We start from the raw sequence: 22,996 nt of genomic DNA, 5'->3' as shown, positions 1-22,996 counted from the left end.
ATTGAATGTCATTTCTGTAAATGAAAATGTCTCACTTCCAGGAGATATAATTCACAAGCTCTATAACTAAAAATTCACAGTTGCTAATAGACTTAAAAGTCTCCATAAGGACAACTGCAACATGATTAAACCCTGTGGGAGAGGATGGTTTGTCTCAACAATTAAGGAGAAAAACTTCGAGTCAATATGTTATTCTATTTAGTATACACTGAAGGACTACAATAAGAGTCACACTATGTAAAACCCTTGTCTACCTTACTGTGAATCTTATAATGTCCAATGCATTAGACTTGTAATCCTAAGAGAAGTTATGAACTCAAGCTTTTAGTGAAGATGATAACTTTAATTTACTAATAAGTGAGGTTTTATTACTTGGCTAACACCTTGGTGTATTAAGTGATTTAAGATTAGAGTTGTGTGAACATTCTTTCCAAGATGAAATTCACCCTTTGTGTTAAAGCACAGTAAACATCCTTTTGAGTTAGCTATTTCAATTTGTTTAGTCACTTTGAACCCAGGCCTGGTCTTTCATAATTTGTTCATTAGAATGCAAGTGGTAAATATGTTGTGTTCCACCAGTACTCAATGTAGATAAGAAAGCTTCAGTTAGTTAATAAATTTGTATTTACTCGATTGCTACTCATGGACATGGTTATGGTGAAAGGGTTGCATTGTGGTATTGTGGCACATAAGTTTTATTAATTATATCAATTAACTCTTTGTTGCAATTTATATACAGTTAATTGCAATTAAATGGTATCACTTACCCTTGTGAGATAAGGTGTAGAGTCCAATTAGAGCTAGGCTTTAGAGACGTCTTAGAATTCTCAATCCAAGCCTACATAGGAAAAGGGGCCACAAAGGTCTGATACTTTGGCTTGCAAGAAGACCCACAAATATATGATTCTACTTATAATTCATCTAGAATCTTACGAACACGAGTTCACATTTAACATTATATGCTTCCGTTTGGTTTTTGAAACCAACAGACATTTTGAAATCCGCAAAGAGAATATTATGGATAACTCCCTGTGTGTAGTGTCAAGCAAGAAGTTGCTTTTTCATCAGTTGTTCAAAATTGGCAAACAAACTTCAGCTTTCAACAATAATCAACTACCCAGAATGATTAACCCAAAACCCAAAGTACTTTAATTAAAAGCAAAAAAGAGAGAAAAGAGCCACATACCAGAATAAACAATCTAACGTTGGAAGGGCAGTCAGTATAAGGAAGACTAAGAGGTCTATTTGACCATCTTTCAATTATACCAATGTATGTTGATCTTTTAGCATCATCTTTAGAAGGGCATGAAATAAAAACTTGAGCTCTGTCATGCACCTGCAATTGATAATGGTATAGATTTTGAATTCACCTATACAAATGAGATCTTCTGCAAAATTTTATACGTCAAATTAATGATGAATATAAGTGAGAATCTGGCACTGAGGAGTAAGAAGTGGGAAGAAAATTTGTCATAGTGACAAAGCATAACAACAAATAGAGATTCATAAATGTAATGCGGCCTTATACCATGTGACTCATATTTTTTGCAATCTTACCAATGTCAATTGGCACAACAGTGTGGTAATGAGCTTTGTATCATATTTTGTTCAAATTGTTCTTCAAACATATAATTCAACTTCATGTTGCCAATTTATTGCTGATGCAATGGACTATTTAACTTATATAGCTTGGTTAATTGCATGAAAAAAGTGCTTTATGTGAAATTCCATATGTGCCCCTTTTCTTCTTTACATGCTCTTTATCACTCTAGCAGCTAATGTTGTTCAGGAGGACATTCAAGAAACAGTAATAGATGCTCCACTTTATTTATTTTTTTTTTGTCCTTCTCTAGACCATTTAACTGGATCTAACATTTCACAGGTTCATCCAATTACAGAGCAAAAGACTTGCATTAAAAAACAGTACATTCTACTTATAAGGAAGCACCATAATTAGTATCTCATGCACTAATAGAACAGCATGGCTTATATACCCTAATGGCATGTTTGATAGGAAGGATTAGAGCATGGGATTGAGATTATTAATCCGCGGGCCCAATTATTCTATGTTTGTTTTGACATTTTGTTTTAGGATTATCAATCCAATGGATAATTAATCCAACAAATTTGTAGGATTATTAGTAATGGGGTAGGGGTGGGATTGTGAATACCACACTAATTTGATTGGATTATTAATACCTCACTATTAGTCTTGTGGAATCAAACATGACCTAACATGTCTATATTAGTAAGTACCACACAAAAATCAGAAGGGCCCAAATAAGTACCTACTAAATCAATACATATATATGTAGAGGAAAGGCAGTACCTCTGGTATGAACAGAATGTTTCCATTGTCGTTTGCAGTATATTCAGATACATATAATGAAAATCCAAACATCTGAACAGAAAACACATTCAAGTTTAGCAGAATATAGAGTCAACCATTTTGACAGTTGGGAACAGCCATGGATGATGAACTTTGCAAGCACCAGAGCATAAATGTCATGTACCTGGCCAGCAGACTCCATTGAAATTGGGCTCTCAAATTCAGCCACACCAACAGCATCTTTGATGTTAAGTGTATCAAACAAAAATGCAGTTTTCTGTAGCTGGATACGTCCATATCCTGTCTTTTCATTATTGGAAGGAACTGAAGGAAGAGATGTTTCACTGTATTTATCTATTACCGACCGCAGAGCTGAATTCAGTACCATATTCATAAGTAGATTATTTATTAGATACCCAATCACAACTTGGAAGAGAAATTGAGAAACTATCATAAACCAATGTGGTTTTTACTAGTAATGAAAATTAACATGGTTTGAGATATGTAGGAAAGACATGGTAAAGTATGGTTTAACTGAACTTATGACCCTTGAAAGAGAGAATGGCAAACTACAATTCATGTAACCGACCTCAAATAGTTTGGACAAGGCTGTGTTATCATCATTGTCAAACATCTTGACATTAGATATCATAATAGGCAGCCTGTAGAACCACATGATATAATCGGAATACATGGTCAGTCATATTATAAAAAAATGTAGGTCACTAAAAAGATGCCAGCTAACTCAGCGTACAAGCAATCAGTATAGAGCCAGGCTACTCTCTCAAACTTGTCACTTATTTTACAATATTCTCTTCCAAACACTATGCAAATACTGAAATGATCATCATCTTCTGCCTATTTTTAAGCACAAAAACCCTCTAGAATCAACAGCAAACAGTTTAGTGACTCTAGCCATATAGAATGCTTACTGACTTGACCTTTCCCTAAATATTCAATTATACGAGTGAATGACACTGAATTTCTCACCCAAACATAAAAATAGCGAGTCTCTTGCGCCTAGGCCCCAAGAGACCTAGGCGCCTCGGTGCGCCTATCGCTATCGCTTTTAATAACGCTGAGTTTTCAATACTTAATTTTCAGTCTTTAATTTTCAATTTTCAGCTTATCAAACACCACCTAGCTTTCACTCTTAAAACATAATAGATGCAAAAACCGAAATTATCATTGTCTTCCTTCCCCACTTTTTTTGAGAAAATCAGGATAACCTTTGATACGTAATTCATCCCATAGATTAGGGAGTTTATGAAAATACCTATCTAACCAAGGTAGATTACCTGGTGAATCAATCAGATAGTAATATTTTTTGAAGGTTTGTACATAGTTTTAAAAAAGACAAACATTACATAATTCGAGTTTAGCCAAAATATAATTTACATATTCTTGCAAAATGGTATCTCTCTAGCAAAACCACATAAATTTTCTTTTTATGATCTTTGCAAATTCAGCTAATATTGTATCACATGTGAGAAAATTTGATAACAAACAGTTTCATGGCTTCTTCCAATGTTTGATTTTTTTTCCCTTTGTCTAAATCATTGCAGAAAGTCTCTTGTAGAGATGCTGGAATATAATCAAGGAAGTTTTCCTTGGACCACTGAGTCTTATAATTAGTAATAATGGTGGACAGGGATAATGCACAATCATCAACAGCAGTTGGCGTCCTTAAGAAAAAATTTGTCAAATCTAATTAAGTACCATGTTGAGCTATGGGGTACTTCTAATGGTTGTCTTTTCTAGATATCATTGGTTCTGGTGTTGGGTTTGAAGTACACCCATTGTCATTTTTAACTTCATTCGCAGAGCAATTCAAATTCTCCGGTATCTCCGCAAGAACCAAACAATTTCTGGATCGAATGGCTCTTCTGCCTTTCTCTTGGCTTATTTAATTTCAGATGAAACATCTTGACCTAGAGTTTCTTCAAATGAAGATGATTGACTATCATCGTCTGTAAGCACATCAATATAATAATTAAAGTGTTGTAAAAGGGATTCATGTTGAAGATAAGTTTCTCTTATCTAATCCAACAGTTGATTTCTTTCCTCAATACCTAAATCAGGATCTTTTATACAACTGTCTCCAGTAGTCTAAGATCTTAATGATAGTTTCATATTCAGTTTTGTTATAGGTATTGGTTTGTATTTGTAGTACCAAAATATCTTCATCACCATAAAATAGTCTAGGGATGGTGTTATGTCCTCGACTATTCATTCCACTAGTGTTTTCAAAGGATATTGATTCTAGTTTTGTGAGCAAACTTGCCATTTGATTTTTCTTGTTTCATTTTTAAGGTCCATATCCACAATCTATGAAGCACGAATACTTCTAAACGAGCAACGTATCCGTATTGTATCCATATCGAATACCAATACTCCTTGAATACTCACATATATGTATCAGATACTTATTAAAAGTATCAAATACTTCTTGATTAATTTTTCATTAATTTTGTAGTATCGAATATTTAATTTTGAAGTATCAGATACTCCAAGTCACGTATCACCTTTTCGAAATTAGAATTGTAACATTTTTTGCATAGCATTATAATATAATATAATTGTGAGGATAAATATAAGAATATTTTTCTAATACTTTGCTTGGTTCTTTGATAAGAAGAACATAGTGAATTAAAGTAATATAATTTGTCAAATAGACTTATTCTTATTGTATCATGCATAACCCTTATAATTATAAAGAAAGTAAGAATTAGAAAGTATACTTAAACCCATAAATCGTTGTTGTATTATTATAATATAAACATATTAGACTTGATATTGAAATGAAATATTTGTAAGACTTATTAAAAATTAGGGTAAATTTACAAATACACTCTGAGATTTGCTTAAAAGATGAATTGTCCCCTGTGGTTTTAAAAATTACATTCCACCCCTTAAAATTTCTAATTTCATAACAAATGGCCCCTTTTATAACAAATCATCAAGTCAATTAATAGTATTTAATGATGTCAGAAATATATTTCAAGTAATTATATTACTGTGTAGGAGAATAGTTAGGAATTTTATTTATTCAGTTAATTCTGTTAAACAAAAAATTCTGATAAGTATTTGTAATTTTCCAAATTCAGGGCAATCCATTTTTTAAGTAAATCTCATGGGGTGTATTTGTAATTTACCCTAAAAATTAAAAGAAGTAAACTAGCTACCAACTTAAACTAATATATGACTTTTAAAAATTAGTATTTTGCATTATAAAATTACAGCATGATTTCACAACATTCTTGATTTCATATGTAACTGACTACTAATAATTTTTTTTAAATATTTTTTTTTACAAACGTATCCTAGCCGTATCCTAACCATATCCGTATCTTATTTTGTAGATTTTGTCATATCGTTGTGTCGATATCGTATCATATCGTATTGTATCCTTATCCGTATCTCGTATCTGTATCCATACTTCTTACTCTACAATAGAACCTATATTACCTAGTTTAGATTCTATAGACTCAATTTTAGCTTCTAAATAATTTTGATTAGTTTTTTGGTTTTTTTCTAATCTTGAAAACCATGAACACATTATATCAGTAATATTATTCAAACAAAAACACACTATTTATAGACAGAGTGTTTTTAGCTATATGTAAGTCATGATCATATTTATTTTCAATACAGTTAATTGATTTTCCTACACATATAAAGTCTTTGCTTTTAAGTGCCATTACAAATTGTTGTTGGTACCTAAGATAATAAGACCCTCCTAGTGTACATGTCAGGTGCCAAGTGCCATTACAAATTGTTGTTGGTACCTAAGATAAGACCTTCCTGTGTACATGTCAGGTGCCTAAAAACGCCCTGTTTGAACTTAAGACTTTAAACGCCTAAGTACAGAAAAACAGTCAATGATCTAATGGTACATGGGCTTTAACATACACTAAGCATATAGGTTTTACAACAACTGTAAAAGAAAACAATTAATTACAAAGATTAATGAGTAGAAATTACAAATACTATATTGTCAATAACTGATCAAATGTTTACAAACTTAAAATATTAATCATCTGTTAAAACATAGAACATAGAGAAGAAGTACTTACAAACACTATAGATATAGACTTCTTGTTGTTCAAGCTCTTCACCAAGTTCTAGTATTAATTACAACTAAAGCTACTGGAAAGGCGCTGCTATTACTAATGTCAACTAATATTTAAGTGAGTGAGGTAAAAGAGAGTCCAAGAGTTATGAAGCTAGGAAGAGAGCAAGAGAGTTAAGTGTGTATAATTTACATGTCTATTTCTAATGGCAAAGTTGCCTATTTATACAAGATTTTGGCGAATTCCAAAATTATCACTTGACATCCGTAGTATATAAATTTATCCATATACATCACTACTCATGTTGTTAACAAGATTACCTCACTATATACATCAGTTATTTCAAAAAATTATTTCAGATTGACGATGATAATGTATTGATCGGTAATCCTATCAAAATGATATTTTATGTAGTGATAACAACACAAACCCCCTGTAATAGAGTGCTGATATTCATATTTAAGGAATGTAATGTGAGATAAAAGAAAAATCTGGCCGTAGTATATTTTTTATATACTACACTAGGGGTGAGTATATTAGTTTATAGATGCAAAAAAAGTAGATATTAAAAATGAAAAGCCTGTGCAACAATATATTTACTATGCTAGCGGCAATCATATATTACTACTTTAGTATATATAGATTGCAAGAAACGTAAATTACTGAAATTGAAAAGTCCAGGCAATAGCATATTCTCTACACACTACACTAGAGGAAATATGTATATCTAATACCTTCTACATGAAAAGACTTTGTCCAAGCACCAATGTTAAAACACAATATTTAATGCAATATAACACAAAATATAGGAGCAAAAGAAAACTCAAGAATACCTTTGAACTTTGCATTGTCCACATCACCAGTTTCCTGAATAGGTGCATCCTGAAAGGAAAGAGTATCAGCTTAACAACGATAATGAACCAAATAAGTGTTGACCTCAGTGGAGTGTCAAAACAAACAAGGTCAATCTTCCTCACATAATCATAGGAAGTAAGATCAGGCTTGTAATCAGACTCATTTGCACCAGTATTAGCACCACTATAAAATCCGAAGTTTGTTCCACCATGCGCCATCTAGATATTTGAAAGGCATACATAAAATCAGTATCATGTGGATAATCACTCACAAGGAGCAAAAGTTGACACTTTAGAACATACATAAAGCACAGCCGACCCATTCTTTGACAAAATCTTTTCCAGGGCAGCTGCTGTAAAATCCGCATCTGTTTTCGCAATATTCTCTCCCCAGTGAGTAAGCCAACCAGTATAAAACTCTCTGAAATAACAAACATTATGAGCATCATAAACTGCACTTGTCAACATGTTAAACTATTAAAGAACAAAATAAACTACTAACGCAGAAAGAGGTGGTGATTTGCCCAGGGCGTTGAACTCCTTTTGCAACTTAAAAATAGGCCATGGCTCATCACCAGTCGTGAAGTCAACAGCTACATATCAACAATCAAGGTCAATAACTTATTAGTTCAAAAAAAGCATGAAAATTGATATGCATGTCAGCATCTAGGCAAATAAATTTACCTGAAAACACAGCATCTCCATGAATGGTTCCTTTCTCTAGAGTTTCCCTTGAACCTCCATCTGTGGTATACCTGGAAACCATAGCTATCTGGTCAAGAAAGATTTTGACGATCAAAGAAGAAACAGTAATATATTAACAGTCCACTTTGATCAATCTGCGAAAGTAAAATACCTTGCATGATAGATCATGGACCACAAAAATTTTAAAAAAGGCATAATCTGCATAACATCACTGGTGTACACAATTTCATGGGTGTGTTTGTGCATACAGCCAAAATGGAACAAAAGAAAAGATAAGGGACATCACACTAAGATCATGATGTTGAGAAGGAAATGAAAGAATAACTTGCTCAAAATTGGCCCAAGAAAATTAATACAAAGTCGATATCCTGTCTACGAGCATAACACACATAAGAGTTTCATACACAACATACGGAGACATTGGAAGGTACCTGCACAAATCCACTAGTACTCAACTACATATTTCGCACATGCCTACAGAAACCAAGAGGAAAATGAAGATGGAGATGTCTACTGTTATCGTAAACAACAACTTGCAACCAAATGATGAAAGATTTTTTGGATCTCCGTGGAAAGAAAAAATAAGGAAAATAATAATACTAATAATAATAATAATAATAACATATAAAGACAATTGAAGAAGAAGAAGAAGAAGAAGAGAGAGAGAGAGAGAGAGAGAGAGAGAGAAGAAAAAAACAATTAAAAAGAAGTTGATCACTTGCCACATCGCAATAAAACACTTCACAATAGTCCTTGAGATCATCCAAATCCCACAAAATGGGTCACATAAAAATTTGCAACTGTATACAAGCAGGGACAAAGTTAGGGTTTTCCTATAAGATTTCATGGGTTCATTGTAAGAATTTAAAGAATATCAACTTTTAAACTTTTTGTGGGGCATAATTCAAAATATACATACAGGTGGAGAATTTTTCAGAGCCCTCACACCCACATCGGGTCGTTTCTGTGTAGAAGTTGACTTCAATACTATTTATAGTTTAATCAACTCAAAAGGAATGATTTGCTAATGCATGTTTTAAGAACTCAAGTACACTTGCTAAAAATACAATTTAAAGAAATGAAATGAGGAATGTTCCAGCAATTATATGTCGAAAGGGAGGACATGACACACTATCTGCAAACAAAAGAGGTTCCAAATATATTATAGTGACCCTTTTATACACAAAATCATGAACATAGGTCTGAAGACATAAAACTACTTACAAAATTGTGTCATCCCCAAGATGCCCCCGAGCTACTGTGACCAGATGATGAAGGTAAACTTTGTCATCTCCATAGGAACCATATTCATTTTCGATCTGTCATAATAATTTTTACGCATATCACCAAGTTGAAACCTGAAGGCTTTAGTGGGCAGACAATAAGAAGTTCAATGATAAATAAAAATATAACCTTTTTTCTGGAATCATTTATGCTTAACCGTTGGAGTGCAAAACTTTTGAAAATAACATATTTAATTTCGCAAATTTATATTTGGAACCAAAAGATACCTTGAAGAACATAAGGCCCCTTATCTACCTTTTTAATAACAGTTTATTTCTTTCTAAAGGAATAAAGGAACATCAAATTCGTTCGAGAAGGAAGCATCTAAGAAAGGAAGACCATAATCATATAATCTCAATTTCCACTCTTCCATACAATGATATCCTTTTTATTGGGTTTCTGCAGAATACAAGAAGAATCAGCTATTATTTGTTTTTGTTTTTTTCCTGTACCATTGTTGTTCATGATGAAAATTAGTCCTTCCATTTCTTTATGACTAAAATGAATTATAGGTCAAACCAAATAGGAAGCATATTTGATCAAAATGATGAACCCAATACTCGGGGGTGGGTGCAGGGTGGATGGTTAATAAATTGTTTAACATCTCATGTGTCACTGTTAAAACCTATCACCTACTTCACCCACTTAAACCTACTCCACTAAACCTAACCCACTACACCACTACCACCTCACCTACTCCATTAAACCTAACCCACTACACCACTATCACCTACTTCACCCACTTAAACCTACTCCACTAAACCTAACCCACTACACCACTACCACCTCACCTACTCCATTAAACCTAACCCACTACACCACTAACACCTCCACTTCACCTACTCCTTACCTACTACACACTCACCCTCTTCTATATATAGGAATCATGAATCATTGTAATAAATAGAACATTAATATCAATCAATAATACAATTCTCTATTTCTCTTTATACATTAAATTTTCTACATGGTATCAGAGCAAGGTTAAGCACTTAGTATTTTTCGCTTCACCGGCGGGCGGCAACCTCGCCTTGGCCGCCCGCCGGACCTCAACCTAATCTGCTAGAATTTTCTACACATACCTTGAAATTTCTTCGAGTCCACCACCACTGCCCCTCCTCTCACTGTTGTCCTCCCATACACCACCGTCTCGGTCGTCTTCATCTACAATGTTGCAGTGAAGGATCTCAAGCGTGGTTTTGTTGCATCCAACTCAAAGGATGATCCAGCCAAGGAAGCTGCAAATTTCACCTCCCAGGTTATTATTATGAATCACCCGGGTCAGATTGGTAATGGGTATGCTCCAGTTCTTGACTGCCACACCTCCCACATTGCTGTCAAGTTTGCTGAGATTGATCGTCGATCTGGCAAGGAGATTGAGAAGGAGCCCAAGTTCTTCCGTGAACATGCTCTCCTTCCTTTTACTCTTGGAGTGAGGCAGATGATTTGCTGCTGTAACAAGATGGATGCTACCACTCCTAAGTACTCAAAAGCAAGGTATGATGAAATTGTGCAGGAAGTCTCTTCCTATCTGAAGAAGGTTGGTTACAACCCTGACAAAATTCCTTTTATCCCCATCTATGGTTTTGAGGGTGACAACATGATTGAGAGGTCCACCAACCTCGATATGATTACACAGCCCAAGAGGCCATCAGACAAGCCTCCTCTTCTCCACATTCTTGATAACACCAACAGCAACAGTTTGACGCATTTATTAGAGAAAAGGTCCAAAGGAAGCTCCTGTCAAAGCTAATGCTCAGCAGGCTGTACCACCTATTGAAGTGCCAGCACTATCCTTGCACATGGGGGGCACCCACTCATTTCTTTATTGTTTTCTTTTACTCACCCATGTGACCCACGATGCAACCTATACTTTTTCTTTTCTTTACACTCTTGTTCCCCACTTTCTTTATTATATATATATATATATATATATCTTTTTATTATATTATATTAAAAAAAAAAAAAAAAAAAATCTTCATCTCTCCTCCGTTTGATTTCCAACTCCATTATTTTTATTTTTATTTATTTTCTCCAAACCACTTTCTTTATTTCCTCTATCTTTCATTTTTTGATTTCAAATATATTTTTATTATTTTTTCTTTATTTTTCTTTCACATTCTTTTTAATCTTTTTCCAATTCCCTTCATACCATATAGCTTTGCACACCAAATCATATTTTATTCATCTCAGGGATCAACCCCGATCACAATTTTACACCAAAAAAAAAAAAAAACAAACAAACAAACAAACAAACAAACAAACCACCACAACACACCCGCACCCACAGTGGGATTTTTCTTCTCTACTCTGCTGCAGGTCTCTTCTTCTTGCTTTTCTCTTGGGTGTCCCTTACCGGCGCTGCCTCCATACTACCCACTCCACCGAGCACGTTCACTCCACCCTGCTCCTCCACTACAGCATATGGTGGACCTCCAAATCGGAACATCACGGTAGCCTTCCGCTTCAGCTCCTTGTTTTCTGCCTTCAGCACACTTATCTCTGCTCGCGCATCCTTATACATGCGCTGGAGCAGAGCCAATTGGCCGTTTAAATGCTGCACCTCATTTGTCCTACTCTGCAGCCGGTGCGACAAGTTTGTGACTGCCGTCATCGTCTCCACACAGGACTTCAAAGTATACTGATTGGCTTCAATGTCAGTTTGCACTGCCATTTTTTGCTCCACAGACCGCATAGGAAAGTTCAACGGAGCAAACCCTGGGGCGCTTGGTTGAGGTTCACTGGCCCCCGCACCAGTTATCTCTCTTGTTGACTCGTTAAGGTCTGGAAAGAGAGTGAGCAGACCACGGGAAGACGAAGCCATTTTCTGGACAACAGAGTGTTACAGAGTGTCTCTCTCAGAAATCTCTCTCAGAAAACAGAGTGTTACAGAGTATCTCTCTCAAAAATCTCTCTCAACAGAGTGTTACAGAGTATCTCTCTCAGAAATCTCTCTCAAAAAACAGAGTGTTACAGAGTATCTCTCTCAGAAAACGAAGAGTTTTTCAGAATTTTTCTAGCAGGTTTTTGTCTCTGCTTCCAAGCCTCAGCCTCCGCTTCGGTTTATAAAGACCATGACAAAGAGGCCGACACGCGTTCTGTCGATCACGTGCATCGCCGCGTGTCTGGCGCACCTTTTGATGGCACGCCTTTTTATGGATTGGGCACGCCTTTTGATGGCACGCCTTTTGAAAACATGGGCACGCCTTTTGATGGCACGCCTTTTTATGGATTGGGCACGCCTTTTGATGGCACGCCTTTTGAAAGATTGGGCACACCTTTTGAGGGTGCGACTTTATAAGGGTCCGACAAGACTCTGTAAACTGTCCCGACATTGATTCCGGTTAGCTCCTTTATGGGTCCGACAAGACTCTGTAAACTGTCCCGACATTGATTCCGGTTAGTTTCTACAAGGGTCCAGCAAGACTCCGTAAACTGTCGCAACAACTGTCACAACATTGTCTGCTACAACGGTCCGACATGACCCCATAAACTGTCTTCTACATCGGTCTGACACCGCCATCCAGTGTCCTCTACACCGTTATGACACCATCATACAGTGTCCTCTACAACGTTATGACACCTCCATACAGTGTCCTCTACCACGTTATGACACCTCCATCCAGTGTCTTCACCAATGGTCTGACACGACCATACAGTGTCACCTATCCTCTTTTATTTTTATGTATTTTCTTGTTTTGTAACTCTCTCCAACCTCAAGTTGGCTAGTTCCTATCCCCCTTGAGTTTGCGGGGGGCTGTTAAAACCTATCACCTACTTCACCCACTTAAACCTACTCTACTAAACCTAACCCACTACACCACTACCACCTCACCTACTCCATTAAACCTAACCCACTACACCACTATCACCTACTTCACCCACTTAAACCTACTCCACTAAACCTAACTCACTACACCACTACCACCTCACCTACTCCATTAAACCTAACCCACTACACCACTAACACCTCCACTTCACCTACTCCTTACCTACTACACACTCACCCTCTTCTATATATAGGAATCATGAATCATTGTAATAAATAGAACATTAATATCAATCAATAATACAATTCTCTATTTCTCTTTATACATTAAATTTTCTACAGTCACCATAGTATTAGCCTGATGGGTCCACCACTCATGTATGTTAGCAATGCAGTGGTTTATACAGCTCAAGGTACTTGTTTCAAAATCTTTCCATTGACGCGTCAGAAAATTTTTTCTTTACAAGAAGCAAAATGATACATAAAAGGCAACCTTTAAATTCTGTGGTTCCAGCTAAGCCCACAAAAGAACGCTGTAAAAGCTATTAGATACCCAAAACACAGTGTCAATGGTCTCTCATAGTCCCTGTGATCCAATGAAGCAAACTCATTTATCACTTTGCAAGGCATAAACCCTCGTACTTTATTTGAGACCTCCAGCAACAGCAGACCACTCCTCCAATTTAATATCATGGGTACTGTGAAGGTTCCATATATCAACTGATTCTTGAGATACAACAATCTACCTAGGTGAAAGCGTAATATTTTGAAGTTAAAAAGGCGAAAACTGTTATTTCTTAGTTTTTTTTATTACTAGAGTATCAATGAAGAAAATGCAAAGAAGAAAAGATCAAAACACCCACCTGGACCATTATAATGGGACCTCCGTTGTCATAAAGAAGAGGGGCCATCAGTGGAAGCAGTATTCCCCACCACTTGTCAACCTGTAACAGTTCATTATATGTCAAGTCCAATATTACCATTAATATAATAACAAAAGGAAAAAAGGTCATAAGTAATATGGCCAAGTTTGTTTCGCATATAAGATTGGTTGAGGGGATTGGATGTCCAGGCACAATTTGTTTTGGGACATCCAGTCACAGGACTATTTTCTACTTCAATCCAGTCTTCTCTAATGTTTGGTTGGAACAGGATAAGAGATGGAATAAAACAGGCCCCATGTATTTATTGTTGTTAGATTTTGTGCTAGCCTTATCCCACCCTCTTTTTCGCAACAAAAGAGTGGGTCCCAAGGATTGTTATTATAATCCCGCACATACCATGAACAAACAAACATGACTTAAATGTCAAGGAGAAGACTTATTTTTGGTAAGTGTCAAAGACAAGATATGCTCAGCTTTGATATCAAGTAAAATAGGCATGAGGCACTTGCAAGTTTATACACAACCATCACAGAATACTGCAGGTCGAGCTACAAGTGATACTATTAGAAAAGCAAATCCAACATTTGAAGTAAGATAACTTAGATGAACAATCACTACAAGGAAAAAACCAGAAGCATTCAAATTTTTTTCCCCTTTTCATTTGATACATATACTTTCTGTAACAAAAATTAAAAGGGAGTGGTGATCTAACTAAAAGTTTTTACCTGGGAACTGTCTCTCAATTCAATTAGAATTTTTGGCTAATATTAATTTATCCCCCTACTCTCATAGAAAATGCACTCGCATGCTTTTAGAAAGATTAGAAGACCATTACCTAGTGTTGGTGGAGCCAAATTGCTTATACGGGTTCTAGGATGAATAAACTAGACACAGACCTAAAATTGTACACCATGTGCACGAAGTGGCTGCTTCACACTCAAACCAGAATTCCCAATGTTGATAACCTGAGCATCTCCCACGCACCAACAAATGGCTGCTTTCTTAAAAGAATCACTACTATTACTCGATCATTTAGATGTGACCAAGATAGCGAACTAAAAATATCCTCTATACAACCTTCAAACCCTAGGATGTTCCTAACTTATGAAAACATATCAGAGATTTGGGGCACCTTGTTCTCAGTGCTTGGTATAGCATGAGTGATGCCTAGGTCAGTGAAGGACCCTTTTGCTTTTTGGCATAGACGATGTCAGGGTAGTGGTAATAAAAATGCTCGGGATGTGGCCCTTTTATGCCTCACGTGGTTCGTATGCATAGAGAGAGAGAGAGAGAGAGAGAGAGAGAGAGAGATTATTGTAGATAATTTGAGAGAAAGGATTGCTCAATCTATCTGTTGAAAGGAACGGTATCAACATGCTTGTATTTCAGTGCAGAAATGATTTTCCCTTATCATTGTATTCTTTCGTAGATTTTTTGGGGGGACATGTACATCCCTATATATATTGGAGATTTTCGGATAGAGTTCTTAACTTTTCCTTTTTCCTTACTCCTTGTGCACAGGGTTTTGGCCATGGCACTTTTCTAAAGTACATTTACTTATCAATATATATATGCACACACACCAATGGAAAACATACCAAGTCAAGGAAAGCAGGGTCTGATGATCTTAATGTAAGAGCTGGTTCTATGGCAAGTAACCATGCAGGGAAACCTCCCAAATCCCACTCTGCAAGAAAAATATGTTCTTAATGGGAACCATCTAACTAAAAACATGAGAAACAGCTATATAGTAATATGATGGGCATTTTTTTTTTTTTTTTATCACGTGGTAATTGACATGACATGTAGAATAGAGGGGGGGGGGGGGGGGGGAGCCTTTTTTGTGAAAAGAGTTTACAATGGAACTTTAAAAAAAGTGATTAGTGATTGAGGCCTCATGAACTGAATCTAGCATGAATGCCCAACCTTGACAAATTGTGTGAATTTTACAAAACATCTAAAATTCCTTGAACTGACTGTTTTTGTCATACCCGCACATATATAAGGTCCAGGTCGAAGCATAACTAGGAGATCCAGCTTCTGGCATAGCTTTAGAAATGAGACTATATCTGCAATACCCTCAAAAACCAGTTGCCCTTTTCTTGGTTCATGCAAATTCCAAGGAACATAAATCTGAATGGTATTCAAGCCCAATGCCTTTGCCCTCAAAAGCCTATCTTCCCAGTACTGCAATCATACAAAATATAGACACCAAATCAGAAAATCAAAACAAAAAACACAGAACAGAACAAAAAACAAAAGCATTATAAATTAAAACCAGATTATTTGATGAAATAGTCATCCAGTTTCAAAAACACTTATAAAATTATATTTTGTTACCAATTTTTTGCAATCTTATGATAATATATTGTGAAAGGTTAGGTGTGTACCCAACATTTCCCCTCCCAAACCTTAGTAGCAGGAATCGTTACAGTAGGTAACGATTTTCCGGAAGAAACGCGATTCTTTAGAGGGAAAATCGCGATTTTTTTGGGAGAGAAATGCGATTCTATCCAAGAAGGGATCAATGATGAAAATCAAACAACTCCCGAAGCAACAAAAAAAAAAATCCGAAGTAGATTTGGGCATAGATCTAAAGATATGGATCTGATCGAAGGAAAAAAAATAAATAAAAAGATAATTTTTTTCAAAATCAGATGTGGGCTAGAAGAACAAGAAGAACAAGAAGAACAACAACAACGACGACGACGGCATACCTTTCAGAAAAAAAGATGAAGCGAAACAGACCGAGAGAGAAGTCGAAGGAACAAATCAACCCAGTAATTGAAGACAGAAGACGACACAGCTGAGCTGCCCCACTTGCTCTATGTATCTTTCTTTTTTTTATATATATTTTATTTTGACCTAGCATATGGTCATGGGCTGCAGTTAAAATGTTCAATGGGCTTCATTGGGCCTATAGCTTACAGATTCAAAAAATAGTGGATACCAATTATAATACAATCACAGTCCATTAAAAAACATACATATTATATTATATAAAAAATAAATAAATAAATAAACAGGCATATTTCTGTTCTCTCTCTCTCTCTCTCAAAAGATATTTAATTAATATATATGTCAATTATAATAAATATATATATGTCATATATCAATAAAAATAACTATTTATAAATCATATTTATTTATAATATATGTCAATTAAAAATTAAAAATATATATATAAATTAATTAAAAATATTATCAATAAAAATAATATATAAGGATAAAAAAATAATAAATATATTTAAATAAAACATAAATGTTGTTTTATTAAATAAAATATAATAAATTTTATTCCAATATAATGACTAGTGTTCTAAAAAATACCACTCCACTACTTTTATTTGTTATTCATTTTTAAAAAATATTTTTTATGTTGTATTTAAGTAATTAAATATTACATAAAAATAAAAAATTTATAACATATATATGTTAATTAAAAAATTTTAAAAAAATGTTTATATAGATAAATTAAAAATATTTCAATAAAAATAATATATAAGCACTCCCAAACTACGACTCCTTTACATGGCCACGCTTCCCCGCCCCCGCTCCCGCTTCGTGCAACTAAGTCCCAAACACACATTAACGTGTACTATTTGGGCGTTGTTTTATGATAATATATTGTAAACACCTGACAAGCAGCAAGACATGAAGAATTTGCGTCAAGAAATTTAAATCTTCTGTGTAACAGTCAGGAGATTTATTTAAGTTCATTATGATTTATTCAATGTCATGAGTAAAAATTAATTTTCTGAAAAATAAAGGATGTTCACAGATCGGATTTGTCCGGTCTAGAGTAAACTGGGAACCAAATTGGTTCCTAAGGTTCAAATAAAATTGTAACCGTAACTGAACCGTTAAACCTAGGAACCAAACCATAGAAACCGATTTGGTTCTATTTGGTTCTACGGTTCTAGAAATTTTATATAACAAATATGATATATGTTTTATGTCAATAAACAAACTAACAACAATTGGTTTGGCTAAGTTGGTTAGAGTTTGTCAATTTCACAATCAACACTAGTGTTCAAATCTTTATAAGAAACTTTTATATTTTTATTTTACATTAAAAATATAAAAATAAACAAATATATCACGGTGCAGTTCAGTTCAACATTTTACCCAACGCCTTAGAACCAGGAACCGGACCAATTTGAATAGTTCAACCATTTTCAGAACCAAAAGGAAAACCAAAGCTAATAAAAACCAAACCAAACCGGCAGTTTAGACCAGATTGGATCAGTTTATCAGTTCCACCAGTTTTTTTGAACACCCATATAAAGATCTCATTTATAAACAAGATGTAATCAAGAACACTTGCAATACCTTATCACAATCATTAGAGTAATTACACAAGCAACATCCATGGCTTTATTTCTCATAAAACTTGATTAAAAAAATGCATATCGGAAAAATCTAAACCCTCCCCCTCTCTCTTTCTCTCATGAATCAGCATCATTTGTCATGTTGTGCTCTCATTTTGATATCTCATAAATATCATGACCGAGTCTCTTGACAACGAAAGGTAGCATTAATACACTGCCCTTATGATTTGTAAGAATAACTGTCACACCCCGGCCTCACCAAGACTCACCGATTTGAAGGCTAGGTCATACCATTCCCCTTAAATCCACACCTCATGACCCTCGCTCAACGTGCTACGCAAATTCACCCCGACACCTCGGCAACTCACAAGGCCATTACTTGATTCAACGATAGTTCCACCATCACTAACCCGCATTGTACTCACTAGCAATGCCACTCCCATGGCCAACTATAAAAGGTCCCACCTTCCATCTAGAAGCATTCCAATCAAATAAAAAGAGAACACTCGCAAGGTCGATAACAAGTCTGGAAACTAATCTATCCCAACTTACTAAAGTGTGAGGGGTGGAGAATAAAGTCTCGATGTTACCTGAGTTACACCAAAATGACACTGACTACTGTCCCAATCTCACACAAAAGACCAATGCAATCAAAAATTGCAAATTACTCTACCACACCTTCATATTCCTAGTTACTCCCATGCTCTATCCAAAACTGCCAGCTGAATTATTCCTGCACAAGGTTTAATAAGACTAATGCGAGTCACAGCACTACTCATTCATGATAAAATAACTTCCACACAAAAGAAGGCATACTTCAGTCGCTCTAACAAGGGATTAAAGACCAACACTATCAATAAATATCCTCTCCGCCAACTCCTCCTCCTCCAACTGTAGTTCACCAAAAGAACAAAAAAAAATTTAAAAAAAAAAAATCCAAGACATCATTATCAAAATGGCTCTATAGGGTAAAATTTGAATTAATGCTCACACTTTTCTACTAAAGGATATTAGGCACTACACATCCGGACCACTACCGATCACTCAAGGTCAAATGCACACAAAAAAACCTAATTCAATGGTGCTACTAAGACCTATGAAGCACGTGACAAGTATGATTATGCGTACCAGTACAATACGGGTACATCAATACAATAAAATCTAATAAAAGTAGGGTACAGGTACGGCTTGATACATTTGTAAAAAAATATTTATTTTTAATTAGGAGTAACACAAAAATTAGTTAAATGACTTAGTTTGTTGAGATCCAACCTACAATTCACATTTAATGCTAAAAAGTAGAGGTATAAATGAAAAATTAAATGTCATTATATTAAATAACTTACAAACCATAGTTTAATTTTAAAATCATGCTAAGAATCAAAATAAATGAATAAAGTCTAATGAAACTAATTTTATCTCTGTAATTAAAAGAAAATATTGTTTCAATTGAGATACGATATGGGTTGGGCATACACTAGATACGTCTAGGGTACAGCAAAAGTTAAGAAATAACAATTTGGTACATGTTTTGGATATCCGGTAAGTATGCAAAAGTACCATACGAAGTATTGGTACCCAGTAAGTACCTAGTAAGGGTACGGCATGTTTGTTTTAGTACCCATGCTTCATAGACTAAGACTAATGTGATAATGATGCAGATTCTTATGACCCCAACTACGAAACAAAAAATTGATACAAGGACTCATGTTTCATATCATAAGAACACAAGACAGTCTTATAGTCAAAATGGTAAGGATATCAAAATAAATTCCTATCTCAATTGCACAACTACACCATCATAGGGAACCCCAAACTTAACCAAATACTCCTCTACGCTTCAAGGTCTCACAACCAAGAGTAACTATCAAGTGTTACCATCCATCAACCCCAATGAGTCAAACACAATCCTCCATGGATTTACTCGAGTCCTAATCACACCAACTGAACTACCCTAGTCACTACCTCCTTTAAATCATAACGCTCTTACAAGCTAACTATGAAAATCTTCTCTAAGAACACTGGTATGCTAGCACGAACCCCGATGCACTCATCACATTCTCTCATCAATTTCAACTTCTACACTCAAGTATATCAATAATCAACTCTGAGGCAACTAACACCACCAATCTCAAAGACATCTAAAATCAAATCATGTGTCCCAACGTTCAACACCCCAAACTACCAATCCCTCGATCACCAACTCCGCTACATGACATTCAACAATACTCACAACATTAATTGAATTTTACTCACAATTTGATTTACCTTAAACTATTCATCTTGTTCACATTCATTAAGATCCACTGCGTAGTTCCAAAATAACCAAACTCACTAAACAACCTGCCACTTACCAAACATCGTAAAACATATCAACCAAGGCCACACTTAACCCCAAACACATGCAAAAAAATGTTGACCCAAGGCCCAGCACTACCCCACGAGTAATTACTCAAGCAAATGAAACAACGCAACCTACAATAAAGAAGTAATGCAAACTCATAATGTTTATGCCTCTCGCCAAGGTAACTTACACTCCAAAACAATTCAAACAAGACAAGTCACATAGCACATAAACACATAACACATAATCACATAACAGATTGCACCTACAAAGATCATTACAGGTTCCATGCATCTCCCTAGAACTTTTATTAGAAACAACGTTGATCAAGCGGATTTCCAATGAAATTTTCAAGAATTACCTCAAGGACCCCCATGAAAAAATTGTAGGTACACCCTTGAGTATCAATTGCAATCTTGGATAGAAAAAGCTGGATGGTTCCCGAAGCCAATCCCCCACCCAAAGAAAAATGATCTTACAGATTAATGACAGGACTAAAATTGGGTATTGGGAATCCAAGAACGTTCTCGTATTTTGTATTGCAGTTTATCTTATTCATTTCCATATGTAGCATATTTTAAGAATACAATGTGGTCATTGTCAAGAATATTTTTGAAATCCAAAAATGCTAGCACAACAGTAAAACCATTAAAGAGAAATACCTCTGGGAGAACCCGGAAATAATGCAAATCTCCACCAATAATTTGGAAAGGTTTACCGTCTTTCCAAAACATGTCCTCAGCAATCTTAAACTTTCGAACATTAACCTGATCACAACCAAACAAATTGCACTATTCAGACCACACACAACTTAAAATTCGCTAAACCTATTTAAAAGAAAAGGAAGAGGCATTTGAGTGGATTTAGCAAGGTTAATCGTTGACAATTCCATCCAAGGACAAGAAAAATTAACTTGGTATTATGCGTAGCATGGAAAAAAGATATGATCAAGAAAACAAAGGAAAGGCAAGAAAACTAACTTGCCCTTTTGGTGCATGAATTTGATAAGGGAAAAAGAAAAGAAAACACAATGGGGATCACAATTCCTTGGCCCCCATCCCTCAAAAACAATGTGGAAAAAAAAAAAAAAATATATATATATATATATACAAGGAAAGCATGTGAGCAATATTTAATTCTAGATATCCCTTTTCTTTTCTTTTTTTTTTCCATTCCTTGGTCATGAGCTTTTTTTCATTTCATAAATATATTTAACTTCTTGAATAGAGAAAAAAAAAATAGGGCAAATTACATATACACCCCTCCAGGTTTGACAAAATTACAGATACCCCTGAGGTTTGAGAAATTACGAATTTCCCCCTGAATGCTATATTTGCATAAGAAATTAGGGGGTAATTTGTTATGAAATATAAACCTCAGGGGGTAAATTGTTATGAAAATACAAACCTCAGGGGGCGAGATGTAATTTCCGAAACCTCAGGGGTATCTGTAATTTAACCAAACCTGGAGGGGTGTATATGTAATTTGCCCAAAAAAATATTGGCTTTCCTTGTCCCTTGCTTTTTCCTTTCCCTTTTCTCCTACAAGTTTCAAACAAATGTGCTCCAGAAAAACAATTGTTTTGTAACATGGTCAACGCCATAAATTTACACTCTATTTGAGTCCAAGTTCCCAACCAATCGGAAAACTTAATCTTTAACCTCTTTTTCTTTCCCATATTTTCTCATCATCCAAACAGAAACGGAGGATTATAGCTTCAATTACCCTACCTACCATTTCAATCATCAAACTAAGCCAAAATTGAAAATATTATAAAGACAAATATAATTGCAGTTCTTAGAAAAAGAGATAAATAAAGAGTTTTAAGAGAGAGAGAGAGAGAGATGGATTACTTTGTTGGTATTGTGGTGGGAAGAGAGAGAGGGGAGGGGAGCAAAGACGGGGGCGAAAGCTCCGAAGGCGACGAGAAAGAGGAGGAAGAGGAAGATTTTGGTTCGGATGCTTCGGTTTCTAGCCATTGTTGAAAGTTTGGTGTCGGAGCTGATCGATTTTCCGCTGCTACCACTTGTGTACTGCTGCTGGTGTCCTTCACTCCTCTTCTCAAATCTCATGTCGCCCAACCGGCCCATTTCCCTCACAATCATACCGACAAAACTTTATTCTTTACAATTATACGATGGGTTCTTGACTTTTTTTTTCTCATAATAAATCAATTTTTTTAAAGCCTTTTTATAATATGATTTTTTTTTTAAAGTTATTTTCTTCCTATTAAAGTTAATTAAAATATTACGTAAAAATTGACTTTCTAAAAATTAATTTTAATTAAGTTATATTAATTATCCTAATTAATTAAATTTGACTTTTGAAAAATTGATTTTGCCAAAAAAAAAAATTTATTTTTAACTTAGATATTTTATTTTTCACACTAAAATAATATTTATATAAAAAAAACATTCTTTATA

At 35.1% G+C, this 22,996-nt stretch overlaps 1 protein-coding gene across 15 annotated transcripts in view; it reads right to left on the bottom strand.

Moving 5' to 3' along the window:
- BGAL17 (beta-galactosidase 17) overlaps positions 1-22,732 on the bottom strand; it is a 30,491-nt gene extending 7,759 nt beyond the window's left edge. For 7 of the 15 annotated variants that reach the window (XR_014366758.1, XR_014366760.1, XR_014366762.1 and 4 more), the window contains exons 1-15: positions 22,427-22,732; positions 21,236-21,340; positions 15,890-16,085; positions 15,497-15,585; positions 13,878-13,958; positions 9,186-9,280; positions 8,684-8,761; positions 7,941-8,011; positions 7,759-7,849; positions 7,560-7,677; positions 7,380-7,475; positions 7,236-7,284; positions 2,514-2,701; positions 2,330-2,401; positions 1,187-1,336 (exon numbers count right to left, since the gene is read on the bottom strand). Coding sequence is in view for 6 of the 15 variants with exons in the window: in XM_082925382.1 (XP_082781508.1) it covers positions 1,187-1,336; positions 2,330-2,401; positions 2,514-2,701; positions 7,236-7,284; positions 7,380-7,475; positions 7,560-7,677; positions 7,759-7,849; positions 7,941-8,011; positions 8,684-8,761; positions 9,186-9,280; positions 13,878-13,958; positions 15,497-15,585; positions 15,890-16,085; positions 21,236-21,340; positions 22,427-22,678 (1,731 nt within the window). In the remaining 9 variants the exon portion in view is untranslated. The remainder of the gene's footprint in view (positions 1-1,186; positions 1,337-2,329; positions 2,402-2,513; positions 2,702-7,235; positions 7,285-7,379; positions 7,476-7,559; positions 7,678-7,758; positions 7,850-7,940; positions 8,012-8,683; positions 8,762-9,185; positions 9,281-13,877; positions 13,959-15,496; positions 15,586-15,889; positions 16,086-21,235; positions 21,341-22,426) is intronic. The other 8 variants (XR_003650122.2, XR_003650123.2, XR_014366764.1 and 5 more) reach the window with 3 other exon arrangements.
- Between the last annotated feature and the right edge of the window lie 264 nt (positions 22,733-22,996).

Source organism: Camellia sinensis, chromosome 4, assembly GCF_055761805.1.
Source record: "Camellia sinensis isolate YWXY chromosome 4, ASM5576180v1, whole genome shotgun sequence".
NCBI classification, from domain to species: Eukaryota; Viridiplantae; Streptophyta; class Magnoliopsida; order Ericales; family Theaceae; genus Camellia; species Camellia sinensis.
This window is presented reverse-complemented; position numbering and strand designations above follow the sequence as displayed.